Consider the following 23,807-nt stretch of genomic DNA (forward strand, 5'->3'; position numbering starts at 1 on the left):
TCTCTGACGCCATCCTGGCCACTTGTCCCATTTCAACTGTGCCCATCGTGGTCCTCTGTCCCCATCCTGGTTCCCTGACTCATCTCATTCCTCTGTCCCCATTTCAGTCTCTTGTCCCCTACCCACAGGTAAGTATCCAGTCTCCATCTAAGTTGCTAGACTGGCTGTGTCCTCTGCCCTTATGTCACATGCATGTCTCCCCCCCTGCGCATGCATGCCCCTGTGTCTCTTGCCGCAAGCATGGCCACATTGCAATGCCATCTCTGTCGCTCCCCCAGGACATGCTCTCTTTCCTTCCCCCCAAACAGCTCTCTGCAGCCACACAGGATCTGAACACCCCCTCCTGGCTCTTGGCTTCAGTCACCCCACCCCCCAGATTAATTCTGTCCCTCACTCCAGTTTCTTACTCCCGGTGGAGCAGTGTGACTGTTCTGCTGTGGCGGCTTCTCTCCCCATCCTGCGGGTTGCTGCCGCTGTGACTTGCTGTAACTCTGCAGCCAGGGTCCCCGGGAACTCCTGCTAAACACTTGTCTGTGTTAATCCCATCCAGTCCTTGCAACAGCCCCACGAGCTTTGCAACGGAGATGCAGAAGCTCAGGGCAGAGCCATCCAACCCATCGCCAGGGACCCACGGACAGGACGTAGTAGATGCGGGAGCCACCCTCTGCTGAGGGTAGCGCACTGTCCTGTTGATGCAAGGGTTGTCTGAAGCTCATCAGCTCCTATTCCAGCAGTCACCCTTCTCTGTAGGGTGCTTGTCCCATTTCAGCAGTCCTTCCAAGACCTCTAAATGCACCTAATATTCTCTGATGGTGCCCCCTTGAAGTGTGGCTGCCCGAAGCCAGAGTTCATCTCTCCTGTCCTGCCCAGGTACCTGCTTTGCCTCAACATTCTTGTGCCTTGGGCCCCCTGTAGGGTCAGCACAGGTTTCTTGAACACACACACCATGGCACTTTCAGCAGTCAATATAATTGACAGGGCTCACTGCTAACTGACTAATGGTCAGGGAACACATACAGTGGGGATTTCATGATGGAGGGGTGACCCCCTATCCCTGGAAGGACACACAGACAGGGGTTTTCTTATGATGCTCACACAGTGCCCAGTACAAAACTTAGCAACTGCTTATTTGTGGAATTTCCCCTTTGACATTTTGGACTGCAGGTAAAAGGAAGATAAACTGGGGGTGGCGTAAGTCAAGGGCGGCAGTGCTGTGAGAACTGACTGTTTGGGGGGCATCTAGGTGATTTCTAAGAAATTTGGATTGGGAAACTGCCGCCTGTTCACTAATGGACTTCTCAGGCTTGGGTGTGGAGGAAGACTTCTTTGCTATAGTTCAATACTCCATAGACACATCTAAGGAAGTTTTAAACCATTACTACTGTCTAGTGAGGTTTTAAAAAGCTACACCCCCTCATTAAACAAATAAATGTGGGGCTCTGAAATAATTGAACAGTAGTAACTGATTTGTATTCTTGAAACCTCCGGCATCCAGAGAGAATTCCAACTGCCCTGAAGACAGAAAGTCTGTCTGGGAGGTGAGCGTGTCTACGCCAGCCTTCTGGCCTAGATAAGTACTTGTGTTCTGCAGATCTGCCCCGCTGAAATCTAAGAACCAAGAAATGCAGGGTGGAAATAGGCTTAGTGTAAGCGTCCTTCCACTTCCCCCTCCCCTCCTTATTAAGATTCTCGGATCTGCTGCCTGCCTGGTGGCCTCAGAGGCATCTGTAAGCTAACACAGGAGCCGCTAATCCCCTCCACCCCCACCCCGAGTTCATTCTGTATCCATCTGGCATCTGCTCCTGCACACCCAAGGGATGGGCAGGGAGTGGCTGCTGGGCCTGCAGACCCCTGGCAGGTGGAGAATGTGTCCATGTTACAGTGGCCAGCTCCTGTCCCTGCTCTGACGCACGGGCGCTCTCGTGTCTGCCAGCTTTGAGAGGTAGGAGGGAAGGGAAGGATAGTAAAACTAGAAGCTTGGACATGCTAGGGAGTTTTTCTCTACCACTAGGGCTATCTTGATGTGTTTGGGTTGGTGAAGTCATCCAGAGTTGTCTTTTGGGCCATTTAATTCCATGATACAAATGGCACTGCTCTAACTTTTGCCAGGAATCACGTCCCATGCTTGGCCAGAGCCATCATTTAAAAGTCTGGCCAGAGGCTAGAGGTTGGCCAACGGCACCACTGATGTAGTCCCATCCTAAGACAAGGGGCAGGACCCAAGAAGGAGAGCCTGTGGAGAAGCATAGGGTTGTCCTGGGGATGTGCGGATTCAGCTCCATGAAGATGTGAGGCTGCTGTTTAGGAAGTGGGGGCGGGGCGGGGGGAGGTGACTCATGTGTGTACAGTTGTTGGTGTGAATGGCTGGGGGTGTCCATTGAGATTAGGTGAAGAAGACTCTTAATCACAAGTATAGTTCTCTGACAGCCGTGTGTCCGAGGACAGAAACAGAGGTTGCAGTTATGCTTATGGTAAGAGGATAGGAGGGAGAGAAGAAATCAAGAAAACAGCACTGTGCGGATGAAAATGTGTGAAGAGTGAGGACGGACACTCGCATCAGGCCAACTTAGGAAGAAGGGGGAAAGGAAAAGTGACTATATCCTTAAAAAAAAACTGCCTATATTAACTTATGTCTTTAGACTAGCATATATGAACAAACCTTTATGATAAAATATTTCAAAGATAAGCAATAAGGCTGGAGAGATGGCTCAGCACCTAAGAGCCCTGGCTGCTATTCCAGAGGACCTGGGTTCGATTTCTAACACCCACACGGTGGCTCACAACTCCCTTTAACTCCAGTCCCAGGGAATCCAGCACCCCTTTCTGCTCTCTGTGAACACTGGACAGGAATGTGGCACACAGACATTCATGTAAGCAAAACAGCCACAGCACACATATGAAATGAAAATATGAATAAATAAAAATGTAGGCCAAGTCATTTCTATTAGTCCCTTTGACAGGTTTATGACCATAATACCTGAGGGAAACAGGCTGGAGGAGGAAAGGTGTACTTTGGCTCCTGTCTTAGAGGAGTTCAGCCTGTTATCCCAGGGAGGGCCTGACGTAGCAGAGCAGTTTATGATGGTGGAACACGAGAGAGAGAGAGCTGTTTGTATCCCAGTCAACCAGGAAGCAAAGAACAAGGCAGGAACAGGGGCCGGGTATAAGTTTCAAAGGTCCACCCCTCGATGACCTGCTTCTGCAGCCAGGCTCACCTCCTAAAGGTTCCTCAACCTCCTTCCCAGCCACTTGCTAGAGAACAAACACTCAAAACACGAGCTGGTGGGGGACATATCAGATTCCAGCTATAACACTGTTCTAGGGAGGACAGGGAAAATAATTAAATGCATACAGTTGTTGATTTTTTTTCAAAGTTTTTTTTTTTTTTTCTTATGTGTTTGGTGATTTTTGAGACAGGGGTCTCACTGTGTAGTTCTGTCTGTCCTGGAACTCACTCTGTAGACCAAGCTGGCCTTGAACTCACAGAGATCTGCCTAGCTCTCCTCTCGAATGCTGGGATTAAAGGCGTGTGCCACCGTGTCCAGGGAGCTTATTTCAAGTTTTATTTTTAGCAGTACAAGCTGTAAAATGAGCAGAAAGCCTGATGAGGAAATGAATAGCATCGCTGCTCCTCTCCATACATTCCCCACTCCTGGAATTGCTTGGCTCTGGCCATGAGTACACAGGTGTGTACACACACACACACACACACACACACACACACACACACACACACACACACGGGGGGGGGGAAGAGAAGGAGAGAGAGACAGCGAGAGAGAGTGTATCAAATGGTGGCATAGTATAAACACTGTCTGGTGTCCTATTTGGACGCTGCATAGAGAGCTCCCCAGCCCTTTCTCAGTTGGCTGCCTGACGTTGCCTTGGGAGAAGTGGTTTTATCTAACCAGCCTTCTGCTTGTGATCCTGTTATCTGTCCTCAGTTGTTTGCTCAGAGCCTGGAACTGCAGTGAATCCTCTGGACTGTGCCTGCAACACTTGTGGGTAGACCCCCAAAACGAATGTCCTGAAGTAGAACTGCCGACGTCCTTTCTCTAGAGGAAGTACACACATACTTCCCTCGGAAGCATGAAGGCGTGAGAGCTCCAGAGAGTAAGGACTGCTTTGGCGGTAGACTAGGGTCGGCCTGGTAGACATGGAGATTGTTGGAGAAGGAAGTGGGAGTGTTGAATGGAGCGCTTGCCATGGCCACTGTGTTTCTAGAAGTTACTTTTGCTGAAACTTGGGTTTTTACATCTTAGTTGAACAAGAATGTCAGGAAGGAAATAAACATTTATCAAGCTGCTGGTCTGTGCCGGGTCTGGGATTAGGTCAGTGCGAGTGTCGTCATTGAAATTCCCCTTTAGCGTTCCTAGGAGGTATACATTAGGCACTTTGTACTCACAGTTAACAGTTAAGAAAAATGAGATTCAGGGAATCCAGAAATTCCCCGAGTTCCACAGTGGGTAAGAATGTAAGCCAGCTTTTCAACAGACAGACGACAGACACATCAATTAGAAATTTCTGTACATTTTGCATTATGAAAAAAACTGAAGATTCATTGAGCATTGAAGTAGGTATAAGACCAATTTCCACGTGATTCTGTGACTTAGTGTCTTAGAAGTCCCTTTCAATAGGTTTGTGCGGTTTGCAGAAAAGGCTTGCTGTTGGATTATATGAAATACCTTTAACCATAAAGGGGCTGGCTGCATTCTTAAAAAATTCTTAGTCCACTGACTGTAAAGCAGAATATATAGCCCTGAGACAGCCGTGGCTCTGGTTGGGCTTCCAGGCTGGTCCACAAAGCCCACAGTGTTTTGAATGATATTGGCGGCCATAATTCCTTCCTGTCCTCAGTCCCCAGCAGAATACAAGGCTGAGAGTGGAGACTTGCAGGACAGAGCTGCAGCAGGGGAAAACAGGACAGGCCCACTCTCCTATATGTGCATAGGAGCTTGTGGGCTCCGAGGCTGCCAAGAGACTGGGCTGGGACTCAAGGCAATAGATGCCCTACTTCAGTGGCGTTATTAGAGGCCTGAGAGAGGGGCTGGGGCCGAGGAGACAGGGCCAGTCACTATTTTTGAAAATCAAGTGTGCATGGGTGAGTGCCTGTATGTTTTCATTTTAAATAGCTTCATTAGATTATTTAGCGTTGTTAGACGGATACAGCTGAGCTCTCCCTTAAAGAGCTTAGATGTAATTTGGTATAATTTCTCAGCTCGAGACACAAAGTGCTTTTTGTTTTATTGTTATTTTTGCTTCCATAAAAGCCAGGGAGATTTTTTTCCCCCATAGATGATAGAGGCTATTATGGTAGTTATTCATTTTTCAGTTCAATTTCTCAAAAAAAAAGGTGTAATTTTTAGAGCCAATGGAGAGAAAATAGTGCCCATTGGAGCTGATTTTGTGAGTCTGCCACTCACTCCTCACATGCTTTGATCCGAAAGGAGCCGCCGTCCTCACTCACACCACCACCCCGCTCTCCTGGAAGTTTGGTAGAGTAGTGTCGGGTAAACTCCAGTTGTGTGTAAAAGGCAGGGTGTCCAAGAGAAAGCTGGGGAGGGAACAGTCAGGCTTCCCGTGTTCATGGAGGTGAGCTGCTTACCCTAAACACCAGCTCTTCCATGTTCGCCCTCAGCAATAGTCATTAGATGCACGTCCATATTGCTGCTCCCCCTCAGAGCTTTTTTTAAAATTTATTTATTATGTATACAGTGTTCTGTCTGCATATATGCCTGCAGGCCAGAAGAGGGCGCCAGATCTCATTACAGATGGTTGTGAGCCACCATGTGGTTGCTGGGAATTGAACTCAGGACCTCTGGAAGATCAATCACTCCTCTTAACCTCTGAGCCCTCTCTCCAGCCCCTCCTCCCTCTAGAACTTATAACCATCAATTATCTTTAACTCTTTGGGCCTACAGCATTTAGCAGCCCTAGGTAAATGGTGGCGTCTCTCAGTTATTAGATACTAAGTTCATGTTAGATCCACTTAGGTGACTGTACAGCTCCAACTTGGGTTTGGCTCAGCAGGGCATCCTTTTATAACCATCACAGTGGGTCCCAAACACAATATCCATAAATAGATGCTAGCAGAAAAATCTCAGGAAAAAAAACAAAAAAACCCAAAAAACAAAACAAAACACACACACACACACACACACACACACACACACACACACACACACACAAACCCAAAAAACAAAACAAAACAAAAAAACCACATGAGACGTACTTGAGTGGCATTCTTGCTTTCCCACAAATGGGATCTAGGAGATGCCCCAGTTCCAGAGTGTGGGACTTGTGGAGAAGAACAGACACAATGTGTTCTTCCTGTAATCTGTCAAGCGATTTTCTGTTCTTGAAGATGACGGGTGCCTGCTATATTCCGAACATTGGTGTCCTCCCTAGTCTATATGTCTGGATCTAAGACCTGCTGCTGTGATATTGAAGGGCAGAGTCACTTGGAAATGGTTAAGCCATACAGGACTCCATCCTCATGGTGGTAATGAGTACCCTCATTAAAAAGCTTGAGCAAGCTGCCCTCCCTCCCCCTGCCACTCATTCAGTCATGGATGGGAGGATACAGCAATGTGGAGCAGAACAGAGTTCTCACCTGATGGTGTCCCTGCCAAGAGGTGGCCTCTCGGGACAGCATCCCATCCTCTGATGAAGCCAGGCCCCTCTGGTGACCTCCATACTTCTTTCCAGACCTGAGTGCTTTCGTGGCTGTCTCCTAGCTTTATCTGTGTGCATTTGGGCTTCAGTTTGGATGCCTACTGTCTCTGCCACTTGATATATACCTGAGAAGTAAAGAGCTATGCATGGTGGTACACACCTACAACCCCAGCACTCGGGAGACTGAAGCAGGAGGATCACTAGTTCGAGGCCAGCCTGGGCTCCGTAGTGAACCACATAGAAAGATAACTCACCTGTTCACAGTTGAAGCTTTCAACAGTCAAGGCTGTCAAGGAATCTAAGGGGGCTGGGGACATGTCCCTTCTCAGCTTCTTCACACACGTGGGTGGAGCTGGGTCGAGGCTCCTTCTGGCCTTGAAGTGCTGTGTCTCACTCCAGGCCTGTGGTTTTTTTTTTTTTTTTTTTTTTTTTTTTTCCTGTCTTCCAACCCCTGAAGAAACACCCCCACTCCTTCTCTCCTGGCCCCGGTTTTCACTTCTCTTCCTTCTTCTCTCCTGGGGGAGGGGGACATGAAGCTGCAGAAGTTCCTCTGCCTCCTTGTTAGGAGACAAGAAGTGAACGCGTGTTTCTGGAGAATCCCCAGCCCCCTTCGGATTGCAAAACTAGAAATGCTGCTGATAAGGCCCACAGGCCAGCGGTTCAGATCGCAAGCCATAAAACCTCCTTTTATTTTCCACTGACAACTAAGAGAGAGAATCTTGGAGTCTGAACTCTTCTGTGCCGTCTACATCAAAGGCTCCGAGCCTGGAACCTTTTCCCAGAAGTAGGGGACAGGCTCTGCAAATGAAGAGTCACCTTTGAAAGCACTTCAGCCCAGCAGAGCAGACTTTTTATGATCTTGCTTGAGTGTGAGAAGGGAGGGCTGGGGGGGGGGGGGGTGCGCACTAAGGCTCTGCTCCTCCCTCCCCCCTCCCCAGCCCCTCAGCACACTTTGATCTGTACTGCTTGTCTAATCCTCAGCCAAGCGCGCTGGAACTTCAGCCAGAGCAGGAAAACGAGAAATAGTTTTCCTTTCTTGGGTGGATTTGTATTTATATAAACCCTTAGCCCTGAAATTGAGCCAAGTGGCAGGCACACGCTCGGAGGGAAGGTGCATTGAGTGAAATGGCGGGAAGAGGCGAGGGCCCTCCTCTCCTCTGGCCCCCAGATGGATGAGCTGGGGTCAGACTGTGTCTGGGCCTTTCGAGGGTCAAGGAGGAGGACAGGGTGGCATGTCCTCTGTGTGTTCTAAGGACACAGAAGGGGCAGGGCTTGTGCAGACAGCCGAGGCTGAGCTCGGAGCTCGGTCGGTTAACTCTGACTCTGGGACATGGCTACTGTGTCGGCGCAGTTACCGCTGTGGTTCGTGGGGTGCGCACATGGTGAGCAGCTCCCTCGACGCCGTGGAGAGCAGTGTTGTAGAAGTCTCAGGTGGCCTCAGATTTCAGTCCCCCTGTTGATTTCCTTGCCTGGACTTCTTCTTGAACAGCTCTTCTCTTTCTGGCATAGAGTCAGTTTGTCGCTTATGTTTGCTGTCGATTGTTCAGGATTTCTTCTCGCACCCCCCCCCCCCCCACCTCATTCCCCATCAACCTTCATAGTTGCCCGGGTTCCGCTTTCTCTAGGACATAAGGTGACTTATTTTTAGCCCCTCTAGAGCAGTGGTTCTCAACCTCCCTAATGTTGTGACTCTTTAATACAGTTCCTTGTATTGTGGTGGCCCCCAACCACAACATTATTCTCAGAGCTACTTCATAGCTCTGCGTGTGCTACTGTTATGAGTCATAATATAAATATCTGATATGTGACTCGTGTGAAAAGGTCCAAAGGGGTCACGACCCACATGAGAACCACGGTTCTAGAGAATTTTCTTGTGGAATCTAAAGCAGAGAACCCTCGTTCCTCACCAACCCTTGTTATTTGTATAGTGTCTGGGCGAATCTGGAACTGGGGGAGATGCTGAGGATAGCTAGTTGAAAGAACTTGGACAGAGAATGATCTTTTACTTTCTTGCTGGTTTCTCTTTTGAACCCAAAGCAAAGCCCTTCCCTTGTAGGTGAATCAGCTTCCCATAATCCCCCTTGAGTCCTTTCTTTCTCTGGCTCATTCATAAGCTCGGAATGAGCCATGTCATCCTGAGATGTTTATTCTGGCCCCAGCAGTATTATTTTGTATATGTTAGAGCCCCACACTTCAAAGTGGAATCTTCCTGAAGTCTCCACCTGGGTCTCCCTAGGGACCCCGAGGATGCTCACACATGATGCTTCACTGTAGACCTGAGTACCGGAGGAAAGGAAGCTCATATCACCAAGCACAGGGGAGCAGTGAGGATTGGAAATGGGAGAAGAAAACTAGGAAAAGGGCTAAGTTTGTGGTGTGAGAGAGGGCCTGCGGGACGTTTACCCACCAACCCCACAGTTCCCCGGAGTTTTCTTGAGTGGGAGCAGCAGGAAATATTAGAAGGATTTAGATTGTGGAGATAAACAGATAGAAAATAAAGGATAGCCTCGAGAGGGCGTGGAACCTATTCCAAGGAGCCCTGACTGGCTCTGCTTCAGGGTATTTATAGAAACGCCAAGGGGTGGAGCAAAAGAACTCCTCCCCCAGCACAGCCAAGTGCAGACCATCTCGGACACCTGCACTCAGGCCGGTGGTCCTAATCATCCTCTCCATGCGGACCTGCTGGGTAAAGCCACGAGGAACCTGAAAATGGGCTCCCACAAGAGGCTAACCTCAGGTGGAGTAGTGGAAAGAAACACTGTTAGTACCTTTGCCCCTTAGTTTTCCTGGGTGAACTTTTGGCCACATGTTTTAGCAATGGCTCTGTGATCCAAGGCTACAATTCACCCCCTTTTGATCTTTCAGAATATTTACATGAAAATATTTACCCCAAATGCTCATCATTATATGTATACTATTACAAGTAACCCTATAAAGGGTTATTAGTTAATGCTGGAAGAATCAGGAGTGATCTTATTTTATGTCTTCAACTTCACCTTATATATTTTATTTGTCGTCAAAAAACAGAAAACAAGTTTTATAGCCAGGCTCGATGGCTCACATCACACTTGAAAGGCTGAGCTAAGAGAACCACTGTGAATCTAGGCCAAGTTGTGCTACATAATGATTTTCCTTCAGCCTGGGTGATGGTGTAAGACTCCGTCTCAAAAAGAAAAAAAAAAAAAAAGATCTTTTCCACTTTCTTTAATTACGAGATAAAGGTTTTCTTTTTCTTTTCTTTCTTTTTTAAATAATGGAGTCATTTCTGTAGTCTAGGTATCGCTTGGAGAACACCTAGCCCAATACAGTCAGTAGTTGATCTCGCTGCTACGGAGTCAGGGATGTACTGTCACAGGATGGTGCTCCAGAAAATGTCATGTAGACAGTGACACAGCTGGTGACTGATCCACCTGGCCACAAAATTAGCGCCACTGTTCTACTTTCATTCAGGAACGTGGTGTTGGGGACACGTGCCCTGTGCATGAGTGCATTCTCTCACACCTGAATGGAGGGAGCATTCCTTTAGCCTAGCCTAGCCCTGCCTACAGATCTTCACTCTACCTGAATGGAGCATTTCTATAGCCTAGGCTAGCCCTGCCTACAGATCTTCACTCTACCTGAATGGAGCATTTCTATAGCCTAGGCTAGCCCTGCCTACAGATCTTCACTCTACCTGAATGGAGCATTCCTTTAGCCTAGGCTAGCTCTGCCTACAGATCTTCATTCTACCTGAATGGAGCATTCCTTCAGCCTAGGCTAGCCTGGCCTACAGATCTTCACTCTACCTCTCACCAGCTCTTTTGTGGTCTCCAAAGGCCTTTTCTTGTTTGTCATGGGTTCCTCCACACATTGCCCCCAGATAAAAGTTTGTAAAGGGACACCTTTGTGGTAGTTTGAGCCTTTCTGAACTCACCCCTTGTTAGTCTAGAAGAGTCCTGAGTGATTACCTCCAGGGACTCCCATGGACCAAATGGAACTCTTCTTTGATTAATGTGCCCGAGATATTTACTGTCCCTTCCTCCTTCCTCTCTCTCAAATGAGGGAGAGAACCTTACGTAATTAACAAGCAAATGTCAGGGAAAGCTGAGCTTGTTTGCCCAGATGGGACACCTGCCACAGAGGGCCCGTGAAAGGTGGCAGCCACTTGTACCCAAGGAGATTACACCAGGAGACAGACAGGGTGGGGATGCTGTGTGAGTCACCCAAGAGGTCATGATTGTGACTGTTGCTCCTCCTCCTCCCTGTAACTGTCACCTGTCAGCACTTTGGAGCAAGTGTGGAAGCAGTGGGAAGTTCATTGCTTCCTGATGACCAGATCATAAACACCCCCTGAAGATAGGACCATTCGGAATCAAAACAGACATGAGAAGTGAACAAATAGATGGCGGTAACAATTTCCTCGCCCTTGTCAGTTGACTAGAGCTCAGGGATTCATGATGAAATAGCCCTTAGTTTAGAAGAGGGTAATAATTTTGTTTTTCTTGTTGCTGCTGTGGTGGGTTGGTTGGCTTTTGTTGTTTTTATTTATATATTTATTTAATTTATTTATTTGCGTGTCGATGTATTTACTTTGACATAACATCTCACTATGTAGACCAGGCTAGCCTCAAACTCAGAATTCCCCCACCTCTGCCTCCTGAGTGCTGAGACCACAGGGAAGTGCTACCCGAGTATCGGGGAGCTCACCATTTTTGACGCTGTAAATTTTGGCAGTTGCCTGTCAAATTCACATTGAGGCATGTGTCCAGCTATTAAGGGCCCCTGTCTTAATGTGAGTAATTTCAAGAGCTGCCATCTGAGCCAAACCCTGTGACCAGGAACAATGTAACTCCTTGCAGGTTTAGGAACCACTGTCTGCATCCCAGAACTCCTTAAAAGAATGGGTGACCTAGATGACTTACCAAAGGGTCCCAGATCTCGGTTGATGCTGTCTGTGCCCGAGGCAGTTTCCCAGTGAGCCAAACATCAGCTCTCTCCAGAGTTTTGAATGGGGAGTAGCTTCCCAAGGACTCTATTCAGTACCCCATTAAGATCCCCCGTAGTTCCACGGCAGGCTCACTCTTCTTCGTATCAGTTACGTTTTCGTCACTGTGCCAGAAGACTTGGCAGAAGCAATTTAAAGGAGAAAGGGCTTGTCGTATAGGTTAGGCAGGGTATAGTCCATCAAGGCAGGGATGGCAGGACAGCCAGACCACCACGGCAGGCAGACTTTGTGTAAGGCAGCGAGTAACACTTGGAGCCTGGCCCCAAGCAGTGCTAGACTGAAGCCCTGAGAGGCTGGCCCCTAATGGCTCACGGCTGCGGCTGCCCTACTTCTCAAAGATAGGCTACGCCCCACAGCCTATCAAAACAGCGCCACCTGCTGGGGATCGTGTGTTCAAACATAGGAGCCGGTGGGGATAGTTTACCATTAACCAGGAACACTCCTTAACTTGTCCCCACGCCCACAAAGACAACTTACCTGTGATTTTGTTGACACCAGGGGTCAAGGCCAGCCTGCTAGTTGGTTAGCAGACCATGGACTATTCTGAATGGGTTAGTCCAGGGACCTGTATCACATACTGTCCAGTGAGGTCAGAATCTCAGCCTCATGGAGGGCTACCCTCACTGCCAAGTTCCTTCCCTCTGTATATTTCTTTTCAGCCTTTAGTGTATCCTGTATGTAGATAACGTTTATTCTACTAAGCTGAACTCTGAGCAGTCTGTCTCTTATTCTTTCATTCATTCGCTCAAGCTCTTCTTTTACGGTCTGGATGCTTGTTTTCTCCTCGGATATCACCTGTGTGGATTTTATAAGTTCTGGAAAGCCTTTTTTTTTTTTTTTTTTTTTTTTTGCATGATATTTAAACCTGGCATCTTTAACCTAGTTCTGGTTATTTTTACTGAACAAATATTGTGAATTTCAACACAATGGCTTGCCTTGTTGTTATGATAAACCTGTAGTGTTTTGCATAATCTGCCCAACAGTGGAGAGGTCTGACGGGTGAGGGGTGGGGCTCATTTCAATGATCTGTGTTGATTTTTTTAATGTCCTGATAGGACTTGGTGTTCTCTTCTTCAGCTGAGGGGAAAGCAACTGTTAAGAGTCGCCTGTCATTCTCCTGGCACAAATTTTGAGCCTGAGTAATGAGGCGATTTTTCGCCGTGTTGAGGCACAGAGGAGACTGCCTAGTGGCCTCGGTAGACACCATGCTTCACTCAGGAGGCTGCTCTTCTGCATCCCTCCTGACGATCGCAAGTGCACACTTTGTCAGAGAAAGAAGAAAGACCATCACTAAAAGTAAATGATTAAGACCACTCAGTCCCCAAGGACCCATTCACTCTGAATTCACGTTAGAGACAAAGCTTCAAGGTTTACATGGAAATGCCATCCTTGTAGCCTTCATGCTCTATCAAGTATCTCTTCTTGTTGTGTGTTATAGTAGCGTTTCCCCATTGCAGGACATTTGAGGATGTTACCACACTTCTCCATGTTATAAACAGAGCAATCTGGGGGCTGGAGAGATGGCTCAGCGGTTAAGAGCACTGACTGCTCTTCCAGAGGTCCTAAGGTCAATTCCCAGCAACCACATGGTGGCTCACAACCATCTGTAATGAGATCTGGTGCCCTCTTCTGGCCTGTAGGCATACATGTAGGGAGAACATTGTATGCATAATAAATAAGTAAATCTTAAAAATAAATAAGTAAATAGTGCAGTCCATTAATTTTTGTCAGAAATAAAGGCCTCCTTTGTTTAAGCAGGGTATTTGTCTTTGTGAGTGTGTGTGTGTGTGTGTGTGTGTGTGTGTGTGTGTGTGTGTGTGAAGATATCCACAGATATCAAAAGTCTGGAATTGCAGACATGTAGATCTGCCCGATGTGAGTGCTGGGACCCAGACTCTGGTCCTTTGACAGAACAAGAAGCATTCTAAATAAACAGCTGAGTTCAGCCCCATAAGAAAGTTCTAGAAATAGAACTATTCCAGGCTCACGTAAATTTCTCCTTAGTCTGTTGCTACAATGCCCTCTGTAAACTTAACTTTGTATAGTGCCCAAGCCACTCTGGTAATTGTCATTTTAGCTTACTTCACTATGGATGACAGATGTATAATGGCAAACATTTTCATTTGAATTTTTTAAATTTCTGGCAAAGTTTTGCCTGTGATAACTGGCAGTCTACTGAACTGTCTTAATGCAGGCGACCTAGTGCCCACGGTGTGTTTATGTGAATTCTTTATGTATTTGGAAGATTACGATTCTATAGAATCTTATCTCTGTAATAATATTACTTCAAACTTAATCACATGCCAGATAGAGTGTTTAGTATTTTCCATGTGTTACCTAATTTAATTATCACAATATTCCTGTCACAGGATATTCTGATACGGTGCTTAAGAGTTGAATTCAGTAGGTCTTGGTTCAAATTCTGATACCGCTGATTCCTCTTATAAACACTCGTAACCTTTATATACCCTGTAAGCCTCCCCTTGTATTTTATTTTTATTTTGTGGCTGGCTAGCTGGCTGTTCCCACCCCTGTGTGTGTATGTATGTGTGTCTGTGTGTTATGTATGTATATGTTTATGTCTCTGTATGTGTCTCTGTATGTGTACAGGTCAGAGTCTCTAGGTTCTAGTGTTTGAACTCAGCTCATCAGGCTTGGCAAGCACCTTTACCATCTGAGCCATCCTGCCAGTCCCGTTTCCTTTTCTACACATTGAAAATAACTGTCCCTATCTTCTAGGGTTGTGAGGATTGAAATAACACACACACACATGACATTGAGTACATAGCACACACTCATTTAATGTCCATTGGTCCAGTGGGCATTGTTGTTGCTGTTTTCTCTTCCTTGGGTTAATTGAGGTTTGTTTTCCGTTCAATATTTATTACAGCATAGTGGTAAGACACCATACACACACTATTCTCTGTTCTGATAACGAATGTTACTGGGTATGTTGCTTTAGCTATCAAATATGCCACAGGTTATTTTTCTGACAAGGTCTGATCATTTGTAGCTATTAAAAACTCTTATTTTTTAACTGGACTGACTGAGACATGGAAGCAGAAGTTGTCAGTGAGGAGACTCTGCATCTCTGGGGCACTCTGTTCCAGGCATTTTCTTTGGCTTCCTTCATTCTCTTGTAGAAAACGTTCAGCGTATTCTGTAGCCTCTTCCTCCTCATTTTTCTCTGTGTGTTGTTTCTACAGATTGATATGTCGGTGTTAGTGTTCCAGGACATGTGGAGTGGCTGCGTGCTGACTCTCGGGGGCTTTGGCTCTGTGCTTCTGCCCTTTGGTTAAGGTCTTTCTGACAATGTTGGCCAATATCACCTTTTTTAGAGAGCTTGAAAAGCTTTTGGATTCTGCTAGCTCTTTTGGGCCCCCACCACAAAGGGACAATAGTACCTGTCAGTCCAGGAAAACATCCTTCTCTCCTCTTAGGATAACCAAGTTGAGAACACTCAGCTTGGCGTCCACAGTGCGTCCCAAACAGACTTGCGCTTCCTCTCTCCAGCTCTCCTTGGTCTATAACAAGAATGCCCCTGCTGTAGAGAGCCGTGTACGGCCGCGCCGCAAAGATGGCGCCAGCATCCGGCTTCTGCCTTCCCGATGGCAGGTGCTCCTTATTTGGCTAAGGCTAGGATCTGGCTTGCTTCCGCGCACCTGGACCTAATCTGGCTTGCTTGTGTATGTCTGACCCTATCGGCATTGTCCACGTGGCACTCCGGGGTTGATTGCCCAGTGGCTATAAAGGGCGTGGGCTGGCTTTCCCCGAGAGAGAGAGAGAAGAAGATGGCTTTCCCCGGGGTCAGAAGATTGTCTCAAGGTTCCTGAATAAACTGCTTGGAGAAGAGCCTGGTGTTGCGTCTTCCTTGCTGGTCGAGGCGGACGCGACACCCTGCCTCAGCAGCAGGCACACTCTGCCATGAGTCTAGACACCCTACTTTATGGGAAACCTTGCTTGTCATTCCCACCAGATCCCCACCCTTCCACTCTTCACCCAGAGCACAACCAGCTTTTTCTGTGGGCACGAGCTTCCCATAGAAAGTGTGAAGTTTGCATTCACAGCCCATTTCAATGAGTTTCTGACGGCCTACACAGGGAAGGAGACATTGAACTTCATCTTGATATGGCTGACCACCTCGGGCAGTGGTTCTCAACCTGTGGGCCATGACCCCCTTGGGACCAAATGACCCTTTCACAGGAGTCACCGAAGACCATCAGAAAACACAGATATTTACATTACAATTCATAACAGTACCAAAATTACAGTTATGAAGTAGCAATGAAAATAATTTTATGGTTGGGGGGTCACTTCACTTGAGGAACTGTTTAAGGATCACAGCCTTAGGAAGGATGAGAACCACTGGCCTAGGGGGTACCATGGAAAAGAGCCATAGGCTACCTTTGATGTAAAGAGAGATTTATTTAGGCTTATAATTTTGGAGTTGAACCCAAGACCAGGCAGCTTGTTAGTTTGCGCAGGGACAGCACATCATGGCAGGTGCACACGGCGGAGCAAGAACTCACATCTCAGGCCGGGAAGCAGGGAGAGAGGAGACGTCTCAGGGTCCACAGTTCCACTGGTGTGCATCGGGTGTCCTAAGGACCACCTTCAGACCTCAGCTTTGAAGCTTTGCAGCACCTCACTACCAGACCTGCCATCCTGGGGGCCACCTGTGGACCTCGGAGGAGCTCCCAGCCCATGGCACTGGCTGTGTTTTTTGACTTAAAGCTTTTCCTCCATAGTCCACTGGTATCTCCGGTGAACTTCCTTGCTGCCCAGAAGCAGGACTGAGTGCTTGGTGCCTCTGTGTTCCTTCAGGTGTTGAGTTCCTGTTCTCACAGGCATGCCTGGAGGCAGGGACCCAGATCTTCTGCAGTCCTCTACACCGCAGGTAGCCGCTCCACCAAATGGCATGCATCTTAAGCTCTAGCTCGTGTTCAAGTTAAGGACACTTAGATCCGTTGTTTTCCTCGATAACATGCATTTCTGACCATTCTTCACATCTCTGCTAAGACAGATTTCTCTTTAATATAGAACTGTGCATATTTCTTCACTCCTAAGAATACTGACACTGTACAATTAGATTGTTAGTGGTATGGGTATGCTTGAGATTATGATCTATTGACTTGTTCATTTTGTTGGTTTTTTTTTTATGAAGCAATTTTTTTTCACATATACTGTCTCCCTCTGTGCTTTACATCCATGTGCATCCATCCACTTTTCTTTACTATGACGGAATACCAGAGGCAGGCTAACTGTATAGAGAAGCGGGTTTATTTAGTTCATGTTTTTGGAGGCAGAAAGTTCAAACACCTTGACACGGCCTCTGGCAAGGGCTGTCTCTGGTTGCCTCCCCATCACAGCAGATGATGAAAGCAGAAACATGTGAAAAGACAGATTAGAAGCCAGAGCCTGGGAAAGGAGTCCCACCATTTTCTAAGGACGTGGTGGCGGTGAACCTAAGCGTTTCCTCTTGTCTCCATCTTTTCTCAGAATCTTACCACGCTGGACAAACCTGTGACACGTAGTCCTTGAGGGATCTGCACCCACAGCGCTACCAGGCAGGGACCTAAACTAAACCGTCTACTTGCCTCTGTTAAGAGGGCAGTGGAGCTGCTGGTTTTATAGTCGTTGGTAGCCAAGACTTAAAAATTTGCCGTTTATTTCCAGTTCTGTCTTGTAAAAAAAAAAAAAAAACTGGCCTCGTGCTCACCAAAGACTACAGTGTCTTCAACAATAAAACAGCTGTGTGTGGCTGGTGCCAGGGACCCGTGCAAGGGATGGGGCTTGGCACCTGCAGTCGTTATCTGGGTACTCAGGCAGTCCAGAGCAGATGGAACTGGGGCCTGTGCGGCATGGCAATCAATCAGGGCAGAATTTCCAAGGGGAGAACACAGAAAGCCCAAGCTGTGCTCAGGCTCCGGGGTGATCTCAGGATTCTAATTAAAAATACCAAAGAGGAGCCAGGAGAGGGCTGGCCAGGGCCAGCTGAAAGCACTCAGTCCTCGAGGCCCTGGTGGTACTGTGACTCACTGTAGGCTGCTTGCATCACCCGCACTCACGGCTCTTAGCCACTCTGTTAAAACGCAGACATCTGGCTCCACCACTGATGCTAGACTGGATGGCTTCCAGGTGTCAGCCAGCTCTGACTTGCTCTGACTTGGGTCCATCGTATTGCTTTGACACCACACACTCCTTCCATTTGTAGCGGGCCTCTTTATGTTTTTGACCATTTCCTAGCTGGTGTTGGCAGACACAGAGTTCGGACACGCCGGTGTCCACAGGACCAGCTAATCGCGCTAGATTGACATGTGCAATACTTTTATAATTTGCAGGAATTGGGCGAATGGACTAAAATTAGGTTCAGTTCTTATTGTGCAAAACCACAGAAGAATGTTCCGTTTGGGGAATTAATGCGCCTCTGAAGGTGTAAATATGTCAGTGCCTATATTCATTTTAAAATAGTGATGTTAAGCAATTCCTCCAGGAAAGATGCACCCTAGTTGGAGAAGCAGCCCCTGCCTTATGGGGAGGTACTGGAGATTGGTAGCAGAGGGTTTCTAAGCCCATGTCCCCATGTCTGCCACTAATTAACCCCTGCTGCTAGGTACGTAAGTTCCCTGAGCAGTAGTATGCTGGGCTGGTTTTATGTCAACTTAACACAAGCCATAATCATTCTGGAAGAGAGAACTGTTAACGCTGAGATTCTTGAGAGAAAAGACAGTTCCACAATTTTGAGCCAGATTTGAAGCAGGCTGTAATTAAATACTGGCCAGGTGGATGGGCTCTGGCCAAGTCCACCTCTGGGTTCCCAGAAAATGGCCATGAGTCACATTTTGCAGGGGCTTAAAATGTCAAAGCCCATAATTCATTGCATTTCCCATCAGGTCCAATCAGGGGCAAGCATGCATCCTGACGTATTTCCTGCTCACCTACCTCCTGCACACATGTGATCAAGCACATCCAATTGTAGATGGGCCAGATAAACAAAGAGCCAACGGGAACTTATCCTTAAATGTCTTAAGTGCAAACAGAACCTTTAACCGGCAAGGGATAGTTTTCCTGTTTTGGTCTCACAAGAACCTCAGCTGGGGAAAATTTCCCCACCAGATTGGCGTTTGAGCAAGCCTGTGGTGCATTTTCTTGATTGATGATTAATCTGGAGGGCCCAGCTCACTGTGGGCGGGGCTACCTCTGGCCTGGTGGTCCTAAGGGCTATAAAAAGTAGGCCAAGCAAGCCAATAAGCAACACTCCTCCATGGTCTCTGTGTCCTGCCTCCAGGTTTCTTCCCTGTTTGAGTTCCTGCCCTGACTTCCCTTAGCAATGGAGTGGGACCTGAGAGTTGTAAGCTGTGATTAACCCTTTTCTTCCCGACGTGTTTATGGTCATGGTGTTTATCACAGCAATAGAAACAAACCCTAGCTCATTTAGGCAGCAGCTTCTTCATTGGTAAAGTGAGGATGAGCCCTCAGTGCGACATAGTAAAGACTTACATGATGTACATTCCATCATGTGTGTACACAGTACATCACTTCATCACATCACATCACATCCATCGGCACATGCTCCATCATTGTGAGCTCAGTTGAAGGTGAGGTGTTTAGAAATAACAGAATTTTAAATGTATGTGTTTGAGTGTGTGGTGTGTTACACACATGTGTGGCTGCACATGTTGTGGTGTCAGAGGACAAATATGTGGAGTTAGTTCTTTTCTTCCACCTTTCTGTGGGTTCTGGGGATTGAATTCAGGTCATCAGGTTTTTGCTGCAAATACATAGCACACTGAGCCACCTTGCTGGTCTAACTACAGGATTTGAAACAGAAAAACTTGCTGTCTTCGATGCCAGCATATACTTTAGAGTCTCCAAAACTTGAAGTGCTCATCAAAACTGACGAAGAATGCCAGTAGGGTCTTTCCCCCTATTTGGCATGCCCTTTGGGCTCTTGGTTTGAGTTATTTACTTCTAGGCTTAAGCAGGGCCATCAGGCAAAGACAAGGACGATCAGGAGCCAGCCAGGCACTGTCAGCTGAGTACTCTAAGCAGAGAAGCCTGAAGGGCTGGGCCTGAGGACAGGAGGAGGAAGACGGGCACCCAGATGAGGGACCTGCCAGGAGGAAGCTAAGGAGTGGAAGTTGCTGCTTCTCCTGAAGAGCTAATGATCTCATGGCAGAGCGGTCATGTGCAGGTGTGCCCAGTGTCCGATTTCGTTTAGGTATTGAGTTAATCCATTAAGTTAATCACCTGTTTCTACTAGGCCCCATTAGACATGTGATAATACCGTGTGCTTTGACTCAGCCCTCAGGAACTCCTCTTGCTCCAGGAGGCTGGACTGCGGTTCTGCTGTTTACCATGTTAACACCTTAAACCTGCCACACGCCGAGATCATTTGCACAGAGCTTTGTGGCAAGCCCCCCAGCTCTGCCGAAACCCCATATGCCCAAATCTCAATTACAGGCCCCTCGTTGGCAGCCCTTCCTGGCTGGCATGAAGATCTCAGGAGTCAGTCTGAAAGAAAGGTGGTCGTGGCAGGTGCTTCCTTTGTCTGGAGGTCACACCTTCTTACGACTGCCATCATCACGTAAGAGCCCTCTCTGTGGTGATGCGCTGAGCATCCAGGCCACCGGAACTAAAACCCTGCAGTCCAGCAGTGCTGCTTACATGTTGGTTCTCTGTCTTCATGTTTATAGACCATTTACTTCCTCACTACCGACCGGCCTTCTGCCTCCCTTTCCACTTTGAAAATGCTGTATTTCTCTGTGTAAACAAGCCTCACTCTTTTGGACCTGTTTCCTGATGGGTTTTCTCTCTCTTCTCTGCAGGGGAGTTGCTGAGCCAGCCCAGGCCAGAAGGGGTGGCAGAGATTATCTGCCCCAAGAATGGCAGCGAGCGAGTGAATGTGGCCTTGGTTTACCCACCTACACCGACTGTGATCAGCCCCTGTTCCAAGTGAGTTCCCAAGTCCCACCAGGCCCTGCTTCTTGCTGCTGAGTCTGGCTTTATAGTTGTGATAGCCCAAAGCCAAGTTCCACTGTGTGTGCATAAACTTTGAAAAGTCCCGAGGGCAGACGCATCTCAAGCAGCAAAATAGAAACTTATTTTTTCCTGCCTTTGTGTGTGATAGTTTACTTTGCTGATGAAGCCAACAGTTTTTTAAAAGCTTCTCAGATGTATAATTCATAAACCACACAGTTTACTCATTTAAAATGCACGTAGAGTTCATTGGTTTTTAGTCTGTTTTCTGGTATGTACAGCCAAAAAAAAAAAAAAAAAAAAAAAAGCCACCCCAATAGCATTCATTCAGAGCTTTGTCGAAAGGCTGTTAGGGTCCACCTGAGCCTCATCCTTGTCCCAAGTGAGAGTTCTTAACTGTCATTGCAGAATTAAGTGGGTTTCACTTCAAAGAACAGCAAGGAGCCATTAAATCAGAAAAGCCCGCAGAAAATCTATAATGATCTGATTTTGCCGGGGTCTCCCCTTCTCTAATCAGTCCCAGAAAAGCAAAGACTGTGGACTGGCTACAACCTTCTCCCCAAATGGACTGACTGGAAATGCATGCTTGCAAATAAATATTCACACAGAATATATGCTGCGTATCTACAGAAGACATGCCCTATTGGGTCTAAGATTTTACTTGTATGTTTTTTGTCATACTAGAAACCAAAGGGGCTGCTTTTCAACTGAGATGAAATGACTAAAAGTTGGTAAATCAGCAACCAACCACAGACCTTCCTGGATTGAAGCTCGTTGTCTTGGTGATAGCTCCAGTCACTTACCAGCCAGGTGGCCACCATCATGCAGCATCCTGGTTTGCTGGCCAGATAGTGTGCCTCCCCTCCCTACACACACACATACACACACACACACACACACACACACACACACACACACACACACACACACACACAGTGGGCAAGGTTTTATAAGGCATTGGAAAGTTCGCATTTGAGAACTGTGACCTCTGTCCTCCAGTCACTGTATTGAGAACTGTGACCTCTGTCCTCCAGTCACTGTAGGGAGGAGGACAAAACCAGCCTTTCTTCACCAGGAACTTGCTGTCTGGTCACACGCCAGAGCTCTGTGGTAGGAGTGTCATCCAGGCAGGGGCGGCTGTCGTCCTGTGGTATATTTCCTCCACAGCCAGGTCTCCATGTTGCTGCAGTACATCTGAAGTAGAAGGCAAACGCCTCCATTTCCTCCAAACTGGGCGGCTCATTAGGCAAAGCCTCTCTAACATAGCTGTGCTGGAAACCAGTCGCAAGCACCTGAGGGAAAGACCTCTCTAGCACCTTTTTATCTAGAATGCAGCCAGCATCATCCATTCCTGAGGTGACCCTAAGGAATGGAGATTTTGAGGAGCTTCTCCGGTATCACAGTGGAACCACACAAGGAGCCCTTGTTAACTTGCGTCTCCCCTGCCCTGAACATATCACAACCCAGGCATTTGCCCACCTTGCAGTTTCTTTGAGTCTGTGCCTACTGTTCCCTGCCTTTCAGATACACCGGGGCGGGGCTAATGGGGTGTTAGAGAAGCAGCGGGGTTCAGGACACAGTACACTTTGTACTGATGTAAGTGTCCCTGTGCCACCAGAGACACTAATCTCTTGTCTTCACATGGTCTGTGCTATTTAATAGACAAGATAGACCCAGGAGTTAAATATCGGCTTGTGACAGACACCCTGGTGGCATAGAGCCAGAGTTATCAGGCCAGTCCCATGGGCAGCTTCGTATGCTGCCACAGAAAGACCCCATTTACCAGCCTGGGGGGAAAAACATGTTATCAGCCTCTCCTCAACAGTTTGTTGAATCTAAATGAACAACCAGCTTTAAATTTGGGCATCATCAGAATGGCCATTGGCTTAGACCTCTCTCGTTGCTGGAGGGAGGCACCACTGGGGACTGAACCCCTATTGATATAGCAAATAGTAGTGTCTTGGCAATGCAATTCTCAGCTCTAGATGGAGGACTGTTCCCTAACTATGAAAGCTTTGCGTCTTTGGCAAGACAATTTTATTATTATTATTATTATTATTATTATTATTATTATTGAGACAAGGAGAAATGTCCACTCTCGTGACTGTGTGGATAAGAGCCTGTGCCTGTGTGATGCAATCTGAAGCCAGTGCCTTGAAGCATCCACAACCCATAGCCATGAGCACGAAACAAAAGCAAACTTGCAGGGCACACCGGGCCCACTGGAAGAAGATCTGGAGCATGATGACTGACAGCATGTCCAAAACCACAGATAGCCGTCAAAGGGCGTAGCCATTGCGTCCCGTGGTCTTGGCCCAAGGCTGAGACTTGGTGTCCGTCCCCCCCCCCCCCCCCCCCCCCCCCCCCCCCCCCCCCCGCACAGCCAGCAAACTAAGACTGAGCGCAGTCCTTGCAGCTCCGGGCAGCTAACCTAAGTAGCTCACTGCAAAGTGATCTGTACCTCTATAGCAGCCTATGAAGTGTAGGCAGATGGGCAAGACGGGACTGTCGTCAGCAGTCACATGCATCAGAATGTCTGGAGAAAGTAGTTAGGTGTGCATCTTTGAAGAGACACTGAAGTCATGGGGTTGGTTCTAAAGTATGTTTGTTAGACTTTATCTCCTTGATTCCCTGCCCCTCTAAGGATGGCCTCTCAGCCAGGAGTCCTTCGCTTTCCCCTGTTGGACCGTTAGAAAGCCAACTCCAAAGGAGAACCCGGTACCTGCCGTGGTGTTGTCGACCACTCCCGTCCCCTCCCCTCTTGGCTAGGATGATATTCCGTTCACTGTTCATGTCAAGAAAGGATGAAGAGTCTCAGGAAGGATGTTCATTATTATGTTGGGACACCAGGTGCTAACCAGTCCTGGGTACCAGAATAAACCCTGCTCTGTGTCCTTGACCTCCATCTTTGAATGCTTTGGAAAAAGGTCTCTCCAAGCCATTATTTCCTGGTTTCCTCTCTCCTCAGGTATCAGAGACTTGACATTTAATGGACTGCCTTTAGCCATATGTGAAATAGTGATACAGTAGACTTTATAAACAAAAGAGCATCAATGGTCGTTATTTAGTACTTCCTTATGAACCCCAAACTTTTCTGTTTCTCACTTAAAACAAGTCCCAAGTATAAAATTTTAAAAACAACAACAAAAGCGGAGAATGTGTGTGTAGA

General features: G+C 47.4%; 1 protein-coding gene across 3 annotated transcripts in view; it reads left to right on the forward strand.

Annotated features, from left to right (window-relative positions):
* Positions 1–23,807, forward strand: part of Mfhas1 (multifunctional ROCO family signaling regulator 1) — an 87,851-nt gene that overhangs the window by 52,354 nt on the left and 11,690 nt on the right. For all 3 annotated transcript variants that reach the window (XR_008221427.1, XR_008221426.1, XM_052752024.1), the window contains exon 2: positions 20,488–20,614. Coding sequence is in view for 1 of the 3 variants with exons in the window: in XM_052752024.1 (XP_052607984.1) it covers positions 20,488–20,614 (127 nt within the window). In the remaining 2 variants the exon portion in view is untranslated. The remainder of the gene's footprint in view (positions 1–20,487; positions 20,615–23,807) is intronic.

The sequence above is a fragment of the Peromyscus californicus genome, unplaced genomic scaffold (assembly GCF_007827085.1).
Source record: "Peromyscus californicus insignis strain IS unplaced genomic scaffold, ASM782708v3 Scaffold_23__1_contigs__length_62951481, whole genome shotgun sequence".
NCBI classification, from domain to species: Eukaryota; Metazoa; Chordata; class Mammalia; order Rodentia; family Cricetidae; genus Peromyscus; species Peromyscus californicus.